The 21,102-nt window shown below is 38.8% G+C and overlaps 1 protein-coding gene across 1 annotated transcript in view; it reads left to right on the top strand.

The window, feature by feature from the left end:
• Positions 1-21,102, top strand: part of LOC139130282 (protein capicua homolog) — a 55,725-nt gene that overhangs the window by 10,151 nt on the left and 24,472 nt on the right. The window contains 3 exon segments of the mRNA XM_070696035.1: positions 15,255-16,415; positions 18,593-18,733; positions 19,653-19,755. Of these exon segments, the coding sequence (XP_070552136.1) occupies positions 15,255-16,415; positions 18,593-18,733; positions 19,653-19,755 (1,405 nt within the window).

The following is a 21,102-nucleotide window of genomic DNA, read 5'->3' as shown; positions in this document are numbered from 1 at the left end:
AGCTGTCATAGAAACTGCCTTAAAATTTTCAAAAGAAAAAAGACTGACAAAAAAAACCCAAAACAAAAGCTGGAGTACACACTGCAGCTGACAGAATCTTCTAAATTGATTACTACACAAAGTTTTTTTGTCTAGTTTTCATGTTCAGTCCATGGTTTATGTTGTGTGCTCTCAGTATCTGCTGTTACCACATGCACCAGAAATCCTGCAAATGCAATTGTCAATCCCAAATTTAGTAAATAACCCTGAAATGTGGACAAAAATAACATATACTAAACAACAATTGTAATATTATAATAAACAGACCCCAGGGCCCTTCATGTACATAGAAAATACGATAAGCCTTACAGTGGCTTAGATTGTCATAATTTATTAATAATGTAACCCCAATGTAACTTGACAGTGATAACAAGAGCCAATTGAATCCAAATTTTAAGAGGACAAATATATTCAAATTTTTACACAAAATATTATTGTTGATTTAAGAATTGTGTAAATTTCACACAGTTCTGAAATACCATACCTAGGCTTTGCATTGCTTCACACACCGGCAGAAACCCTTGGCTGGCAGATATCTCCATTGAATGCAAATAATGAGCATGACAGTGGATGCAAATGATAAAAGCAGTACTCTATTTGCATATTGCCTATATAAGGATGTAAATTTGCATAGCCACGCCTACATGTTTCACTACTTTGTGTTGTAGTGAGAGTGTGTGTGTGTACAGTGTATCACTTCCACAGGATGGGATGGCGCATGCATGCCCTCAGTGTGAGACCAGCGTAAACAACATGTTAATGGGATGTTTGACTCTGGCAGTAAGTGATATGTTAATTAGATGTAAGGTCATTTGCATAGCCACGCCCACTGGCAGTTCCGGGGCCTGATACGCATATCTTGATCAGCTCTGCAGCACTTTACTACAGCTGTGCATTTCAAATCAGCTGGTATGTGGTTGCACGCAGCCTCGCTTCAGAATTACCATCACAAAGCCACAATCAATTTTTTCCATCAGTCGCTCCTAAATTATATTCCAGGAGCCTGAATATTTGTCACCAGCGAAATATAACATCATGTGAAACTGTCGTCTCCAAACTGATTCATAATTTCACAGAAAATAGATCCACACAGGGCATTATCAGACTTGTGTATCTGACCTTTCAGTGTCAGAAATTATTGATAAACAGTTCTCATTTATTTCTACTCCGCCCAGATAAGTCAAATTATATGGCACTGTGCTGTTTCACATTACTTAGTTTGTGATTATCTAACCAAACTTCAAAAAAAACCCCAAGGAGCTGGCATTTTTAACTCCTGTATTGAAATAAGCCTGTCATTTTGCAAATTTTAAAATAAAATAGAGATTGTCATGGCAACAGGATTTAGGTTGTTCAGTCATGCAGATGTCTTTGAATGGGATTTCCGCCTTTGTGTATGAAAACTGTATGACGGCCATTCATATCTGTAATAAGTGAGGAGGCTTATCTAATTAATGTTGTGCAATGCAGTATGCTATCTTCCAGAAGTATGCATACAACCATCTGAAAGGGTACATCATAATTTAGGGCCTTTGCGGATGATTTGATATAATTTTGCACATACATATTAGGAATTTTGAATGACAAAAGTCAGAGAGAGAGAGAGAGAGAGAGAGAGAGAGAGAGAGAGAGAGAGAGCTCAGAAGTAATTTTTCTTCATTATGTATCTCATATTAATATGCCCCTGTACTTCAAATTTATTGTCATGTCATCATTAGATGTTGTTAATCTTTCTGCCTTTTTTTGTAAACATCGCTGTTACTTGTTGTTAGGTTTCAGTGCTGTGCGTCAGTGCCGTTGCACTTGAACTCTTAAATCCTCATTCAATGGCACTTCTCGTCGTATTTTTTGCAGACCTGGTTTTCCTAGTTGTGCTGGTGCCCTGGCTTTTGTACCGTGCATCTGTTTGTGTGTCTGTCACTCTGTCTGACTCTATCATTATGTGTTGCTGTTAACTTTTAAATCTTCATTCGCTGCCTCTGAACATATCTTTTGCACACCTGGTTTGATGGAAGTTACACACTGTCTGTGACGTGTGTCCGTGTGTCACTCTGTCTGTTGATGTCATCACGTGTGTCAGTGTCGATGCATTGGTCAATCTGTTCTGGACTGTTGCTCTCTATCACAGTCATATATATACATGTGTGTGCACTGCTTTTGTTAGCTGCCTGTTTCATATCTCCACAACTGAGTTGTCTCATTCTTCATGTTCCATACTTGACTTCACAATTCCAAAGGAATGCGATGGATGCACCTCACCGGATACTTGCACCAGATGCAAAGCATAGTCAACATGACAAACAAAGAAGCCTGCAACTCGACAACTCAAGACAAAACTTTTCAACCTACAAAACAAACATTACCGAAGCTGTCTCTATGTTGTTATGAATTTGATAACTGTGAAAGTCAAAATTGTTTTCAAAGATGAGTTTCAAGATGAAGTTCAGATACCATAGCAGAGTGACAGTTCAGATATATCACACAATGTATCATAAGTAATTTCATTGCCATTATTTGATATGGTGGCTGTACAAAAAAATGTAGCTGATATTAAGGAGGCATACATAGCCCATACTGATGCAACTTCTGTTCACTGACCCCCCTTCTTGTACACTGATTGAAAAAAGCTCTGAATATGTGTGTGGTTTGAATGAGTGGTATTATTATCATATTTCCATTGTTGGTGTAGCATATGTTATTTGTCACTTTTCAAAGGGGAGGGATTTTTTCTGATTATGGAGGTCATAACGATCACGTCAGCAGACTATGATATGGTGTTCGTTCGTTCACTGGGGTTGTAACACCCAATGTTTTTTTGTGTCTTTCGGTGATTTTTGTCTGAAACACCGACCAAGGCAGAGATGCAGTGTTCCTCCTTTCTGAGAAAAAGTCTTTTCAGTGAATGTTTTGAAACTTTGACGACTGTGTCGGTGTGTGTTACTCATGTGTGTGTAGTTTCACCAGTAACGGCTCTGATATGTGTAGATGTACATGCATGTATGTACCGTTGATAAAAAAAAAAAATATTTTTTTGTTGAAACACGGTCACTCCATGCACCATGATTCAAGCTATAACATTTGAAGTCATATCATTGGTATTCCATGTTTCTCCCTTTTCCATGCTTTTTCGGTACAATTACATGTAACATTAAGTTCAGCCTTATATAAAGACTGACATTATTTTTAAAACAGTTTGGACACAGCCATGAAGGTCATCTCAAACATGACCTTTCATTCCTGGTAACTTTCCAAGTACATCCTGTCTTCCTGTTTTGCTGATGTGGTGTAGTCACCATCACAAATGCAGTGTTTCTATTGATGCTGACAGTGACTGGTGAATGGTGATATGTGTATCGTGAGATATTTTCTGTCATTTCAGGCTTTTTTCCATTTCTCAAGTTGTGTTTGTTCCCTGTTTTGGCGCAGTGATTAATGAAAATATGCGCATAACAAACTAAACTCATAATTAGTATGGGGGTCGGAAGGGTGTTTAGTCGTTTTCACTCATAGCACAATGTCATTGTTTTGCCATAAGAACCATGTATTGGTATCGCCATGTAAATGCCTAATATACACTCATGGTTCAGATTGTGATTTTGGAAATTCCGTCAGTGAAAAACCTGTCGGCAACTTCCAACTATGAAATTCACCAAGTGATCATGTTCCATGGGGGAAGTTCAGACCATAGTGTCATAGTAAGATTTCCTCATAGTCAAACTTTCATTTTCATGGTCTGAGGTCAAATACAATGAGTTAAAAGTTATACAACTGCCATAAATTATGTACAAGAGTGTTTTAGGTGGCCATGAGCTCTCATATCGTTTGTTGAAAATTCCTGTTGAATTTACAGAAACCGTCTCGTGTACCATGATTTTGGAGTCAGATTCTCAGAAAAATGATATCTTTTGGATGGAAAGTGTGGTTTGAAGTATATGCATGACCTTTTCTTGTTTTGTAAAAAATTCACCCAATGGCAATCATCAGCATACTATAAATCACAGTTGGGGAGTGACTGAGGGTATAAAGAGTGTCTCTGAAGTTCATGATTAAGGTCAACGCTGCATAATTTACGAGGGCGTAAATTCATATGGAATTACTGTGACAGATAATGAAAGATATCATTTCCTCATCATTCCTGAACATGGATAATGCTGGCATTGGTAAACAATACTATTAGAATTTGGCCGAAAGACAATTGATTGGTTTCTAACAAGTGCAGATTAAGTGTTGAAAGGGACAATAAAAACATCCCATGAATATGAACAACGGCGGCTTAAAGCAATCTGGGTCAAGTATAATGAGCTGTGAAGAGACTGAAAAATATCCCTGTCTTTCAGTGTACAGACTTTCCAGGTATTTCTGCTGGAATGCGTTCCCTACATCATGCAAGTTACTAGGCGGGGCTAGTCACACCAAACCCCTCCTCTACGACAAACGATATGAAAGACACAGTTCTACTGCAAATTAAACATTTTCAGTTCTACAGACACATCTTGATGACATTCATGGAGAGCACTGTGTTGGTCTGTATTCTTTTAGAAATCAATAAAAATAAGAACATTTGTTCTGATGTATGAATATGGTCATGTTCAAAGTCAGTGAGTTAGGAAACACATAAGTTGATTGCATCGTAACTAAACATTGAAAATCGATTAATAAAAAAATACATGTATAGCAATGATTGTAATCGAAAGAGAGCAGCTGGCTGCTTTGAAAAGTGTGGTTAGCAGTTCATACTCTTTCACCATTATGGTTCGGCCCAAATTGATTGTTGTAAATGGTGATTGTGGACCTGTCTACAGGCAAGTAGGGGTGTACAGGTTTTAAACTTGTTTTCCATCTACTTGCTACTCAATGGCCGTTATTTTTATCAGATATACCAGGAATTCTTTGACTACTTCTGACATGTAGCGTCATTTCGTATACATGCACCTCATTGTAGATTCCCTCTGAAATACCTAATTGACGAAGTAATTTGAGAACAGAAGAGAAGGGCACTCGTTTTGTGTCAGTCTAGTGGATGAAATAAATATCAGGAAAAAAGTTATGCGTGCCATGCATGTGTTTTTGCAAGTTTGTTTCACTGTTTGTGAAACAGTTTGCTGTGCTGTGATTTCTGGAACCATGTTGAAATTAATACGCATTGAAATAATTCAAGAAAATGGCTGATTCATTCCCTTGAGTAAATTAATTTACACGTCAAATTAAACTTTCAAATAAATTTACTGGTACTGATTAATTCCGCCCTTTGAAAGTCAAAAGCCACCGGCTATTTATAATCTTCTTATAATTCATGACATATTTGTCTGGTCCCATACAGGTTTGGCGTCCGTTAGCCTCAAAGTTTTGCATTTTGTAATTAGAATACCAATACCCTAGTACTGACATCCATTACATAATAATCTGGAACAACAAATATTATACTCATTAACTCTTTGAGCGCCAAAGTCAATTTTTGTCACCTTTAAAAATATACCCAACTCAATATTTGTCAGATTTTTGCCAAAATTTTGATAAAACCTGTAGCCAATGAATGTGAATCCATTTGGTCCAAAATTATCAAAAAAATTACAGAAAAATTCATAAAAATTGGTAAAATGCTGCAGTAAAATTTTGGTGGGAAAAATAACAGCACTCAAAGTGTTAATACTAAACAAATGACAGATACCCAAAATAAAAAAAACACAACAACAAACAATAACCAACCAAGATTAATAAATGAATTACTTACCTAGACGTGTTTGCCCTTTCTCTACTTTGAGAATGATTAGTTCTGATTGATTGAGAATAAAATTTGCACTATCTTGGTGAAGATGAAGCTTTAGGCAATGTCGTACCTGACCATGAAATTGAAAATGTCTAAACTGCATGATTGTTGCGTTGTATTCCGAGGTGTCGTTTCCTCTTTCTGACATTCAATCTTGAAAAATGAAGAATTTGGACTTAAATTATTAATACACTGATCTCTTCATTCTCTGTAGGTGTAGCATCTCAGGTGAAAATTTCATGTCCACCCTTTGACTTCAATGGTTTAACCCAATCCTAATCCCCATTGCAGAGTTAGTTTGACCTTTGTATTGGAAAATAGGGGTGATATGAATGATTCAGCAGGTTTTGTCACTTGGTAGATTCATTGAAAACAAATCCTTTTACGTGAATATCAGTTCCCAACTCCACCCCTCACTAAAATACCAAACCAAAAAAAAAACCCCCAAAAAAACACAAAACAAAAAAACAGAAACTTTGAATACTTGAATATCTACATGTTTTATCGACAAAGTGCCTTAATACTATTATGATATCAATATGAAGAGAGAAGCATTTAAAAACTTGATATCAAGCAAAAAAACCTCAAAATATTGCACAAACCCCAAGACTACTGGTACCTCACAGATATGTGGCATATCAACCATCATTCAATGCTCTTGCGGTGGACAACAAGAAATCTCTAGTTAGAGAGTCAGCCGATGTAATATTGTTTATTGTGCACTGAGGAAAGGGATTGGAAGTAGTACATGTCACAGTCACACACTCATACACTTTTTATTGTCAGGTAGTCGTGATTGTAATCCAAAAGAATGAGTCATCACTAAATCAGGTATAGGGGCCGTAATGGGATCAACTGAGGTCAGTCATAAAAATGCCACTGACCGTTCGGAGTATAGTTGTGGATTTTTGAGCATTCAGTGAACGTGTCAGAGTCATATTATATGTTAAATTGCCTAATGATTGCACTTTTCCGTATCTTCCAAGGGTAATGGAAGTTGATTGTACTCCCATTTATTTGAGATCTAGCAACCAGAAGACTTAATTTCAATATTGCAAGGGGGGGGGGGGTGTCATACCTTTTCACCCGTTGTAGTGTTTTTCAAAACTCTGCAAATACTGACAGTTATTCAAAATCTAACAATTATGCAAACAAAAACTATTTGCCTTCAGCACAGCAAGTTTCACGGAAACCACAAAATTTCTCACAAAAAAAAGTTTCCACGGCAACATACACACGAATTCACTGTACAGGCAGTGCAATAATTCCCGCCACAAAATTATCAATTTCAGGAGAAATTCGATGTATTCGATTGTCTCATGACGGAAATCTTCAAACCGAGAACAGGAAACAGTAATGATTGGGGAAATTGTACATGAATACTGGGTGTAAATTTTTCAGTAAGGACATTCCCACACTAGCATGATGATGTTCTTAACACAATTGAAACACCCCATGTGACGATATGAGGATGGAAAAAGGATGGAAAAAAATGAGGATGAGAGTGTGAAGTTAATGAGGTTTCAACGAGCTAGAATAGCATATTGTGTACAAGGGACGGCTCAGAATGCACACAGGTTCTGACATACACTTCACTCTCTGAGTTAGCTCCGGGGCAAAATAAAGACTCCGGTAGAAAACTTGGCATGTAGCAAGACTACATTAAGCTTGCCCTCAAAGACTGATAAATCACGTATTCCATGTTTGTGATAGAATGCAATCATGGGATAGCTTTCAACACACATTTTGGGTTTGTGATCGCCCCACGTCATGAATGGATAGTTCATAATACGCAACTGAATTTAAATATTGTTGCGTTTGGTAATTATCGTTCGATGACTTTCCATTTCTGACTGGGGGTAAAACCCAATATTGATGCTAATGTCAGTCATTGTTTAATAATGAATAAAATCTCAATGTTTCTCTGTTAAAGTTTAATTTTCAATCGGTGATAAATCACTGTGCAGTTGTTGTGGCAACAGTGAGGTTTGCCGATGTGTATAGCAGGTGTGAGTGTAACTGGAAATGGCTTCCCTGACGTGTGTGACCGCAGAAAATTCTGTGAATCCAATACACAGAAGGCAGAGATTCACTCTAATTTGACAGACTGTGTGTGCACACTCGATGTATTCGTCTTACATGTATGCCCAGGCAAAGTGTGCTGCACCTACGTGAATTATAATTTATAGTTATACCCAGGTTCCCCTGTCATGTTACCGGGGTTCCACATGGTAAATTAACACCATCATAATCAGAGAACATACAAAATGGTACCCAAAACCCTGATTTACCCATACCCTCAGCAAAACAGCAGAAAACACTGCCCTGGTGCTGACTGAGACTTCACCTGTCAGGGGGTGTCACAACAAGGCCAAGTGCTGTATCAGTCTACTTCACACAGTGCTGTGATTGTAGTCACCCCCCTGTGCTCAGGGCAGGCTTCACTTATTTTTCAGCTATGGATTCAAGTTTATGACTGTTGAATGACTCTGCTGCTACCCTAGATGACCTCGCTCGGAGTTGATTAGCGGTGTCTGGAGGTCCCCCTGTCTCTCTCTGTCACTGATTTATCTACCTAGCTACCAGGACAGATCTTAGTGATCCAAGCATCAGCATCATACATTGTATATTTGCAATACTTTGTTCTGATCAACCGGTCATCACAATACATGCGTGCCTTTCACAGCACGATATAACGGCATCCACTGGTCATGTTTGTTGATCAACATTATCCATCCATAACATATGCATGAATATACATGTATGATACAAGTGTACTTTATGTAATTGACTAATTGTCACAGTGTCATTACAAGTGTACCTGAAATTCATACAAAGACTATTCTGCCAGTCTGTCCATTATCAGGGAGACACTTCCAGTATACATGTATATCCTGGAAGATGTAAATGCAGGCAAACTGCTCCTTTCCACTTCCCCCCCCCCCCACACACACACACTCACACCACTACCATTACCATCACCATCATGAGGGTAGTACAGTGGTCCACCTCGCTGTATTGGCAACTTTATGATCGTCTTTGATGCATTCACCACATGCCATGTTACCCGCATGGCTTCGCACAGAGGTCTCATAGTACCATTTCAAATTCAGTAGGATCAGACCAAAGTTTTGTAATGAAAGGGTCACACACTTATCATTGACTGCACAGGGGTGAGAGCTCATGTCAGGGTAGGTGATACCATGATTTGCTGTCATGACATTTGCATTTGTCATGAAATGGATGGCAGACACCCCTTCCATCCACAAATTTGTCTAATCCTTTAGAAGTTCCAGTACAGTTGATGGACCAATCGAGTTAGTCAGAATTGTGTTGGGGGTGGGGGTGGGGGGTGAAAATGGACACCGTACCAGTGTATAGATCCACGCTATTTAAATAAGCATCATTGGCACGATGCACTCATTGAGAAGTCAAATGCATGCAGAGCCCATGTTATTTCCAGTAGCTGAGATCTGGGGTTGTGTTGTCATAACCTTGGGACACAGAACAGTGCAGCAAAAAACAATATTTATAATACAGGCTTCACTCAGGGCAAGAACAGTTAGTTTTATTTTGTCGTGTCGCTTTTAAAATTCAATGGTTGTGCATAATTTGTTGAGCACAATTCCTCATAGAATCTCCGCATATTCTATGCACCGATGGTTGATTTTGTTGATGTCCTTTATTATATAGTGATAATAAATTTTTATAATATTTTCATTATTTTTTGTTGTAATTGCAGTGACAGGATGCCTTCTTATTCTATACTTTATTAGTATGATGAAATAAAAAGAAATTAGCTGTGGCAATGCAAAAAATTGTGCTCTTTGTGTGATTTGTTGTTGTTTATAAATTCTGAGCAAATTGCAGTCCGAACTAAAATTCAGTTTTCGACAATAAGATTGGGCACTAATACGATGTACACACATAAAGGCTGTATGGACAAATTGAAGGCATAAAACGGAAATTCTAGAAAACTGGCGCAAGAAAAGCTACAGCTGTACTAGTACACACCAAAGCCTCCAAATGCCCATGTCACGAGATCTTTAATTCTGTTATTAGCCCCCAGGGAGATGAGCTTTACTTGACTCTTACTCCATGTCTCCCTTGAAAATTAGCCTGTGCCATACATCAGACGACTGTGACTCCCAGATGGATGAATTAGAAATCCAAGATGGTATTCCTTCTGCCCTGTTTTGTCATCTCAGATTTCTCGGATAAATCCATGAAAACCGTCACTCGCCTCGAGAGGCTTAGCTTGATAAACACATGCTGTGGCAGTAAAATATGGAAAATTGGAATGAAATGGCGAGATTTCAACGGCAGTAGCTTTAACTTTTGATGAATCTTTTACCTATTTTTGTTTTTAGCTACTATAGACTATAGTCTATAGAAGCTATTGGGATGGGTATCCGTCCGGCGTCCGGCGTCAGTCTGTATGTATGTATGTATGTATGTATGTATGTATGTATGTATGTATGTATGTATGTATGTATGTATGTCCGTTTGTGAGGCGTCCGTCCACTCAAATATCTTGAGAACCGCAGTACTTACTGATTTGATATCTGTTGTGTAGATGAAAAATATGATTTTGAGAAACTATTTTTTTTAATTTTTTGATATTGTTGAAAATAGGCAAATTAATGCCAAAAAAGGTGTTTTTGGTGAAAAATCTTCTTCGTCATAACCGCTGGTCAGACAGCTTTGTTATTTGGTATACAGGTCCCTAGGGATAACCCAACTTAGATATGTTCAAATTGTGATGAAATATGCAAATGTGTATTTTTAAGGAATTTTTTTGTCATTTTTGGTCAAAGTTTGACTTACATTTTATGTAATTCTTGTACTGTATAAACCCTATCAATTCACCTAGAAAAAAATAATTAATATGATTTCAAATAATTGAATTAATTAGGAAATCATCAAAGCCAAAATAATTTTAGTGTGGAATTATCAGAAAGTTCAACTTTTTTTGACAGTTCATAGTGAATTGAGGATTAAAACATGTAAAGGCAACTTTCCTGAATCCCAACTTTGATATATTCTGAACCACCATTTATGTTATCTAACAGAAATTGCTCATAATAGTTTGTCATGATAGGGTGGTCAAATAAATAGAGATAGAGAAAGTTCTAATTTCCATTTATGGTTGACTTGGTAAGGATAAAATAAGATTACTTTTTCAGGAAAAAAATAGAGTGGTCAATTGAAAGAGTGGTCAAAGTGATAGGGTTTTTATGGTAAAGCTGGCTGTAAGATTCCTCATGTGCTATTTATAGCAATTATGCAATCTGTGTAAACAGTGCAATGAAAGTGTAACATGATTCCTTATAATGCTTTTGATGACCTCGAACTTCTTAAGTTTCAAACATTTGTCTCTTCAGTGTGCTTTCTCTGAGTACGTACAGTCTCAACTTATTCAACAGAACTCACTACAATGTTAATCACAGATATCCACCTTCTTCATCAATACATGTGTCACAAAAGGTTATTCTCTACATAACACAGCAGAGCTCTGTCAACTGTTGAGTCGCTTGTTTTTTCAAACCGCTTGTCAGACAGCTTTAATATTTGGTTTACATGTCCCAAGGATGACCTTAGCGAGATAATTTCATACAGTCAGGAAATACTTAATTTTGTATCCATGTCTATAGTAGCTTCAGGGACTTTGGCCCTATGTTTAGTGTATGTCAAGATCAAGTTCTCGTTCTACCCTCCGAAGCATGTTGAAATATCAAATATTCGGTTTGTCTCTACAGAATGTATGCATGCGAAATGCACTGTTATTGTTTACATTTGAATCCCAGTCCAGACCAGAATTCATTTGTCAACAATAACAATGCAGTCTACACATGTGTAGTTTGAGTTGACAAGCTGAATACTGTGTATCTCAACATGCTATGGGGAGTAGAACAAGAAACTGGAGTTGACATATGATACAAATACGGTGAAAAAAATCATCACATGTGTTACATGTGTCACAGGCCCTTTAGGAATTAGGGATCAAATGTAGCCACAGTAACAGTATATTTCATCATTGTCCTAGGGGGCAAGTTTCTTATGTAAGACACCCTAAGACAATACATGTATGAACTTTCGGGTATCTGGTCCAACATTCTACAGGTGGCCTAGGGGACCCTGTTTTTTATTTAGGACACCCTAAGATGATGTGATTACTGATATCACGGTATTAGGTCTAACATTCTTTAGTGGCCTAGGGGAGCATGTTTCTTATTTCAGACACCCTATGTCATATAGATCACCACTGTAATAGGCCAAAATAATTGATACTAATACAATTCAATGGAGTGTACAGCATTGTTGCTGGATATAGCCAGTGCTGACATGGTTACCTATTCTGAGTCTGATTCGAGAAGACTTGGGGAAATGTGGTTTGACCTCTGAATGAACCTTCCACAGACATGCCCTCTGTGTGAACCTTAAACTGAGTGTATCACTAGTAGTGGCGGTAGCAATATAGCGTAATGCTGGCATGTGTCAAAGAAAGAGGATCATTCACAGACTCTACTTTCCCAATCACAGTCAGAAATACAAAACCACATCAAACCAAACAATAATTGCCCTTAAAACAGAATGCTCTAAATCTTCTCTCCTGCTGAAAAGTTTGTGCCTTTCACCAGTTTGCTGTGGACTCATTGAAGCCTAAAAAGTGAGCATTGCTTGCCGAGGAAATCGTGAGAAGATGACTTTGTGTAAATTCTCTATATTTTGCTATTTTTAGAGGGGCATGTACATAAGTGTAGGGCTTCACTATGAGTAATAAGTTGGATAAAATCCAATGTCAGAGATTGTGTGTCTGTAACCGTGTTCCTCAAGTGGCAATGCAGAACATGCCTCAGGTGATTCTAGGGGTAACTTTGTTTTCAAATTGGTATACTTCTATCAAAACATTACTGGGCCAATAACTCTAAAAGTATGGTGATAGCTTGAATATTTTAACTTGTCAACACAGTGTCCATGTATATTTAAAATGCAAGTTGTTCCTGTTCACTTTTGAATTGTCGTCCAGACCAGAACTCACTTGTCGACAATATAAATTCAGTCTGTTTATGTACAGGCTGAGTTGACAAGCTCAATACTGTGTATGGTTTGGGGAGTAGATCAAACTATTATGGCAGGGCTCGACATAAGCGCTAGCCCACTAGCCCGAGGCTAGTAAATTTTCAAGAGGACTAGTAAAAATGTCTTCGGAGGTAGTCCTGCGGACTAGTGCAATTTTCAAGTTCCGTATAGCTAGGAAAGTTTATCGCTACAAAACTAATGGGACGCCGGGCCACTCATAGATAAGAATGAACCAAGCCTCGATCATTTTATATAAAAATAAACTAACTTTTACCCAAACAAATTGGACAGTGAAACAGTGAAGCAAACTTTATTGATCACCAACTTAAAATGGAACATTTACCTGCTACGGAGAATCAAATTGTACTGTACATGCCAGTAACATGGCCCCGGGAAACATGGCTCAATGCAACGCTGAGCATCAAACGGAATTGTCTGCACGTCGTGTATTTTGGTTTGCTTGAAGCTCATCACTTCGCCTAAAAACATGAGCAACCCCACAATTTCGTTCAAACACTGTATCCTTGCCTTTCAAAGAAGATTTTCTCAAGATTTCTTCAGGGGCATTCCCAAACAACACCTCCGATAGTTCGTAGCCAGCTTGACCCTGCTTTAGAATGCCTCCACATGCTGACCTCCATATATAGTCAAGCCCCCTAGCTTGATTGAAGCTGGTCTTAAAAAGAGCCATCTAGCTTGCCAAAGCAGTGCTATGGCAAGTTGCTACTGCTTGTACAGGTGAGGGAAGTCCTCACAGATAATAACTTGGTGCTAGCAACTTATTGTTTTGCCATTTTAGTGGAAAAGTGTAAATTATTGGGGCAATAACAGTGAAGTGAACCTTAAAACAGTAGTGAAAAAACAACGTATGAAATGGGTGTATCAGACTGTTGTATCCAATCACTTCTGGGAGTCATTGGTTATTTTTGTGCTAATCACATTTTGTTACCAGTAACTGGCAAAAACTTATAAAAGACACAAGCAGTTGAAATGGTAAAATGCAACATTTTTACTATTAAAAACAAAATTTTTCACAAACCATTATTACAAATGAGAGGTCCTCCCCACGAGCTGGTCAATTTTAAAATGTGATGATCAAAAATATGAAGGCATTCCACTGGAACATTTGTGAATGGCTGTATGAATTTCAGTTCTGGAGAAACAAATCTGTCCCCATCATGAACAAACATGTTCTTTGCAAATTAATGGCGCACTACCTGAGCTATGAAGGATTTTCCAACAAATTCATCCCTACCTCTGATTTTATTCTTGATGGCAATAGGCTATTTTCATGACCTCTCCTCCTACACAGGACATTTCATTCAGGTTATTTTTGTGGTTTATATATGATTCAAAGTTAAACATTTTGCAGTAAGCAAATGTGCTAGTCTTGCATGAAAGTTACTTATTGGGTTTAAAAACATTTGCGACAAAAAATATGAGAATATGTCATATACACCTCTTTACAACATGAGAGCAACATTTGGCTTTGCTTGAACAGGACTAGTAGATTTCATTTAGGACTACTAAAAATGAGCTGCTACTAGTCCTTCGGGCTAGTGGATGATTTGACCTTACGTCGAGCCCTGTTATGGTGACGTTAGAAATAAAAATACTGGAAAAATCATGTAAACTTAGAGTTGCTGGCCCATGAACTTCATTATGTGGCATTTTCTGTCCTTCTGAACAGCTATCAATCAAAGAGAGTACATTACCATGATTTGAGAGGTACTTGGTCTTGGGGGTGGCTGGTTTTCGCCAAGCATCAGAAATTGACATGTATAAATTTCAGGTCATGATTTCATAAAAGCAACAGAAAAATTCTGAGAAAAGACAACAGCATCAACTTTGATGTTTATGTCACTGACTTTGTTCCAGAAAACAAATATAAATTTTATTCATCTTTTCCTTTACATGTGTGTTGAAATACAATGTACTGCACCAATTATCTGCGCAGCAAATTAAATGCTCGGCTACACTTAGCTACGACAAATGAATTCTACTCTCGGTGAATATTGAGTTGTCAGCAATCAATAACACCGAACACTGTATATATACCGTACTACGATTTGCATACCGGTATAAGCTGCATGGAAAAGTGGAAACTGGACATTCTGACACGAGTTCAGTAGTGGGATAAGAAACTCTATTTCACAAACAAACCAAACATACCTGAAAATGGATCACAAATTAAAGCGTGACAATCTTATTATCTCCAAAATGTCATTGGTAAAATTCTAACCATGTTGGTTTTGTCTTGAAATTTACTGTTGTAATATTCCATACATGCTGTCTTTTCTGTGAGCTGTTTTTGTCTTGCAAGATGATTACTTTGCTAATTGTTCTCTTTCTCTGTTTTGAACAGATTCACGGCCACTGATCGATGCGTCCAAGTTTGACATGGACGAAACAGAGGCTGCCAACATGCTGGTGTCCCTCGGCAACTCACGATCGGGCACGCCATGCTTCTCGCCCGTGCCAACGCCTGGAGGGCCCATGTCACCGCGGTCGCTCTCCCAGTCGCCATCGCCACATTTCACCTTCAAAGGACACAACACCTTCAGTCCAATTTCTATGTACCCACACTCACAACAGAGAGTGCCCATCGGCACGCCAACGCGAAGGTGGAGCACCAGCACTCCGAAATCCGGTCGTTCTTCGACCGAAATGATTTCACCCAATAGTCAGCGCTACAGCTCTGGAACTGGAACCACGCCAACTTTTCAAACCAACCTGAGTTTTGCTTCTCCCATCAGTCCAACGAAGCTCACAAATAAAATGGAAAGCGTCAAAAACATGCCCCGCCCCGACTTGAATAAGAGCAGTGACGGCAATGACTCAGGGGTGGATATGCATAGTCAGACAAGAAGTCCAACGCCAGCACTGACCATATCGCCGACATATTCACGACAGCAGGTGATTTCGCCTCCAAATATCATATCGCCAACCGTAGCTGCCAGACAACAGCAACAGGCTTGGCAAGCGTCGTCAAACATGCAGCAAGTCACGGTGTCGGAGAGGACCGTCCGCGTCTCACAGGCGCAGGATCAGAGGTTACAGTCAGGCTTTGTTCCGCCACTGGTGGCGCCCTCACAAAAGATTCAGCAGGAACCGCATACAAGCCCAATGGAAAGGAACCACACACCTGTGAGAAACCACAAAGTTGTGGAGACACAACAACCAAAAGAAAACACACAGAAAAACATTTTACGCTCCACTTTACAGTATGCTCAGTCGGTGGATGGCCACCAGGAACTAAACAGCACACAGGAGAAAAAGGTGTCCACCATGGACTCACAGACTCAAACACCCCAGGAGAGTGAACATCCGCAGGAACAGATCAGTCTAGCTAATCAGATCGTAGGACAGCCACAGCAGAGCAACCAGCAAATGCCAAGCCAGGGGGGCCAGGGCCAGCAGTCAACACAGCCGAGCCACCCAACACCATCTGCGTTGCTCCCTGTGATAAACACAGAGAAGCCTGACACTGCAGGACAGAAACAAGAGAATGGCAAACCAGGTTCAGGTAATGAATGCTACTCACCCCTCATAATGGTCTCTTCTCATGGGTTACTCCATGGTTTGGGGCTGATGCACTTTCTTTAAAATGGGGGTAAAAGGATGGGATGTCATCAGCTGCAAGAACTCTGCTATCTGAGAATGTTCAAAATTTATCCAACAGATGGTGTTTTGTCAAAGATGGGTGGCAACACAAGTGAGGCAATTCAAAGATGTATGGATCCTCCATGGACGAGAAAATCTTGAACATATTCATCCTTTGTGTGATAGAAAAATGTTCCTCTAATACCTTGAACGCACTACAAACTTTTACTCACACAGGAATCTATGCTTTGAATCTAATATACATGTAATCAGGCTTTTGGAGTTGCATTTCTCAGCCAGATATCGGGCAACTTTCTCCCCCCATGGTTCAGCCAATAGCCATTGTTATACCGGTAAATGGTGATTGTGAACCTGTTTAGATGCAAAGCGTAAATTCCTATGTGAGTTAGTTTGTTGTGTGTTCCAGATATTGTTTCTGAAAGATATTAAAATAACACACTGTGCTTGTTCCAGTGGTCATCAAGTTTTGCTTCAGGCGGCAGGATGTTATACCTTACACAGCCTATCATGATGTAAACCTGAAAAGGATGTCCAAAAAATTGGCAGTTTTGTTTCTGTAAACATACAAGTAGACATAGTACATAGTTTGTCAGTTGCTTTATTGAGATAGTATATTTGAATGTCCCTTCTGTACTACCTTGGTGCAGATATTAAAATCATTCAACCTTCAAATATTTTTGATTCTCGCTCGGAGGGGTTAGGTCATTGGAGTTTGATATGTTTACACCCATTTCAGAGTTCACCCATCCAATAACACCATAGCAAACAGTAGGGCTGAACCAAATCCTGGATAAACAGGGGATAGTGGTCTGTGAGTGAAGGTGCCACTTCAACCTGTCTATACTTAATTCTTAAAACTGCTTATGACAGTGATTGAAACATATAGCAGCTGAGATCACACTTGTATTAACACTTTCACCGCGGGAGGGCGCATTCTGCGCCAACGGCCAGACTGCGGGAGGCGCGTAAACGCGCCAAGAACGTACGCGTTTATATGCGTTCGATATACGTTGGCTTTGTTTGATCTACATCATGTTTGTTGACTATTTCCTCAAGCCTAGCGTAGTATACGAGGTAGAGGTCAAACCTAAATGAGCATGCGCGCCAAATTTGTAAACAAATGCCGCCATATTCGGTCATTTCTCGGCCGTGATTTGTAAGGATCGTGTGATCGGTTGTTGTTTTTCTCTCAGAGGGTATTTAAAAATGGCGATGCGGGCACAGTTTAACACCGACAAAGCCCTTGAGCATGTTTTTCTAGACACTAATAGTGGAATTGTCACTGATCTTGAAACTGAACTCGACGAGATGGCGGAAGTCAAATTTCAAATTACAACTCTAATACAGAACTTGAATATGTTCCCAAACCAGTTGAGCAAACACAGAGATCGCAAGCAAGACACTGACAGGAAGGTAGGCAATCTGAGCATGCGACAAAGTGCGACAAAGGACCGATGACTGACATCACAAACGTTGATGGGGTATCCTGTGGATGTTGTACGACATCAATCTATCAATGACAATTACACATCGGACTGGCTACCAGTATATAAGCTTAAATAGAACATAGCTCTCTTTTGAATGTCAGATGATACCTGTTGTTCGAAGATGAACTTGTAATAAATATGCATATTAATCTCATTTACGTGGAATATGTTTTAGCGTATGTGTTCCTCCTACTGAATTTGAGTTGATAAAACGTAAGTGGTAATTTTTAAAGTGTTACGCTGAGAAAAATACATTTATATATTGAAATAACAAAAAATGCAACATTTTTTGATTTTTTTTGGTAAAATCCAATATGGCCGCCATGATCACGTGATCTTCAAGGCGTGTCACATGACCTTTTGTGCATTTTTATGATGCTCTGTCATATTGCAATACTCACTGAAAAAATTGTCCCGAATACTCAAATAATTACAAAGATATAGCACATGCATGTAAATCAATATTTATAAGGCCATATACCCATAGAAAACTACGCACAGGAATGCACGTATAAAAATTAATTACGCAGTGAAAGTGTTAAAGTTAACACTTTCTAATGACCATGACTTTGTATACACAGTTTGGAACCAGACGTCCACCAACGCGTTGGCAGTATTCCCTGGCACAGCCTGGTACCCATCCTGACACCTGGCCAGCCACCAGCCAATCACATACCATTTACAGTGCAGCAGCCACCTGTCAGTCAGCAAGCTCTGACCAATCAGAATCAAGGTACGTATTGTAAGGGTAATGTATGTTTCAGAAAGCATGATTTCCAATGTTACACCATAAAGCTGAGCAATCAACTGGTTCCTACCGACCAGACACTGTGTTTCATGATGGAATCTTTGCATGAACATGAACGGCTGTTTTAAACAGTCATTTTACAGCAATGTATCGGTGTAGCATAACCATCTTGCATAAATATGAAGGAAACTTGAAAAATATTTCTTTTGAATGTTGTCATAATAGAGGAAAATGCTGTACCCATAACGTGCTAGATATTTAGAAAAGTCCCAAGATATTGAAAGTAGCCAAGAAAAATTAAGGCTCTAAATTAAAGTTAATATAATTATCAAGGCGGCAGTGATTTTCACTCTGAGTAAAATGCAAGTTAACCCTTTGAGCACTGTATTTTTTTCCAAAAAAATATCAGGGCAACATTTTACCAACTTTTATGAATATTTCTGTAATTTTTTCAATGATTTTGGACTTAATGGACATAAATTTTCACAGGCTATACTCATTGACAAAAAATTTGGAAAACATCAGAAAAAACTTGTCTAGATCTGAAAGAAATTGTTGGCATTATATTGTATAAAGGCGACAAAGATCAACTTTAACACTCAAAGGGTTATTTATACTGGAGATGCTCATGAGTTTGTCGATAGACTTTGGAGTATTAAGAGAAAAAAATTTCATTGTCATAGTTGATAAATTTTTGAGACTATTTTACATCGTTTAAATAAAGCAAAAATGGCAAGGTTCAACTCAAAGGCTTTACTTTCAACCCAGACTCTAACCTTTCGTTTCAGTGTAATGTGACAATTTGTAGTAAATTATAGATATCGCTTCATGACAAATCATGACTGATTTATCAGAAAATCTTCACTCATTTATTCATTATTACTTTTTTTCCTTTTCACCACAGAGGAGTCTGTTGCCAGCATCCAGGCTGCCATCCAGCCTCCATCATCGCTGATGGACAGACACTACAGAGCCAGTGAAAGTGACATTGACCTGGATAAGGAACCGTATGTGTTATTTTGATTAACCCTTTGCACCCTGACCCCCTGGTACTCTATGACATCATCGGACATTTCTGTCCGAGCCGGGTTCAAAGGGTTAAGACCCAATAGCTTGCAACTTCAGATGTGTTCCCTGTGTCTTTGTTCTTCTTGTGAAATACAGTTTCTTGTTCTACTCCTCAAATCATCTTGAAATATCAGGTGTTCAACTTTAATACACCATGGCCTTATAATTGAACTTGTGTAATCTCTGATGACATTTACAGACAGCTTAGAGTAGTATGCGCCTCGAAAGTGAAAGACTTAAACTTTTGCTCAAACTTTCCTCAATGAAACATTCGACCATTCTCTTACTGAATCAAGAAGAAAACCAGGGATCACCGTGAAAATTTAGTACCAGAGAGACAAATTACCCATGATTTCCCGATATCTAAAATTCAAAATGGCCGCCATCCATGTGTTAACTCAATGGGGAAAAATATAATTTTCGATTTTCGAAAAACCGACACGGTGAAAACTTTTCTTACACCAAAAGCTTTAAAATGAGGCTCCACAAGTGGTAGATCAGAAGAGAAATGATAAAATTTGAAAGCCCAAATATCTGTCCCCGAGGCATGTTGTCTACCTTAACCCAAGCTGTGCTACGTGAGAGCCTGGCTGTCTCAGTCAGCCATCCTTGCTGGGATGAGCTATGTAGTAAACAAGAGGCTTTGAGAGAGTCTAGAAAACTCCCTGAAAAAATTATCAAATAATACAGTTCTGTTGATTTTCATACATTCATTTCAATCCCCAAAAGATGCAAGATTTATTGATGTCACTCCCTTGGGAAATGTTAAAGGTTTTTCCGCATATTCGCTTTCCATGGAAAATTGCAATGTTTAGAGCAACCGCTCAGACATTGTAGGAAGGGATTACACTGTAAAGGGTTACTTTTCTTTTACCCCTGGAGGCAGGAAATGTGTCAGACGGTTTATGAATGAATGATTGTCTTGGCCCCTCTGACTTTTCTTTTGGTGCTATCCTGCTTTAGTCATTTTGGGTCATACCACTATGAACTAGGGGGAATTTTTGTTCAGATCTATGACTCTTACTAAAGCTCTTGACAGAGGAATTGTCAATTTTCCATGTTTGTACATGTTCAACCCCTGTGCCAATGTTCAGATGGAAGTGCCCTGCTCTGCTCATGCTGGGTCGTACCACTTCTTGCAAAGGGGAGATATAGAGGTTTGTTCAGATTTTGGGCTTTCTTCCAAAGCTGCACCCAGGGAAAATAGTCAATTATGCATGTTTTGAAGATTCACCCAGAGACCTTACTGTCTGTGTAATAAGGCTAGATGTACTTTGTGTCGGATT

This window comes from Ptychodera flava, chromosome 3 (genome assembly GCF_041260155.1).
Source record: "Ptychodera flava strain L36383 chromosome 3, AS_Pfla_20210202, whole genome shotgun sequence".
Lineage (NCBI taxonomy): Eukaryota > Metazoa > Hemichordata > Enteropneusta > Ptychoderidae > Ptychodera > Ptychodera flava.
Note: the sequence above shows the minus strand (reverse complement) of the source record. Positions and strands in the feature narration are given on the sequence as shown.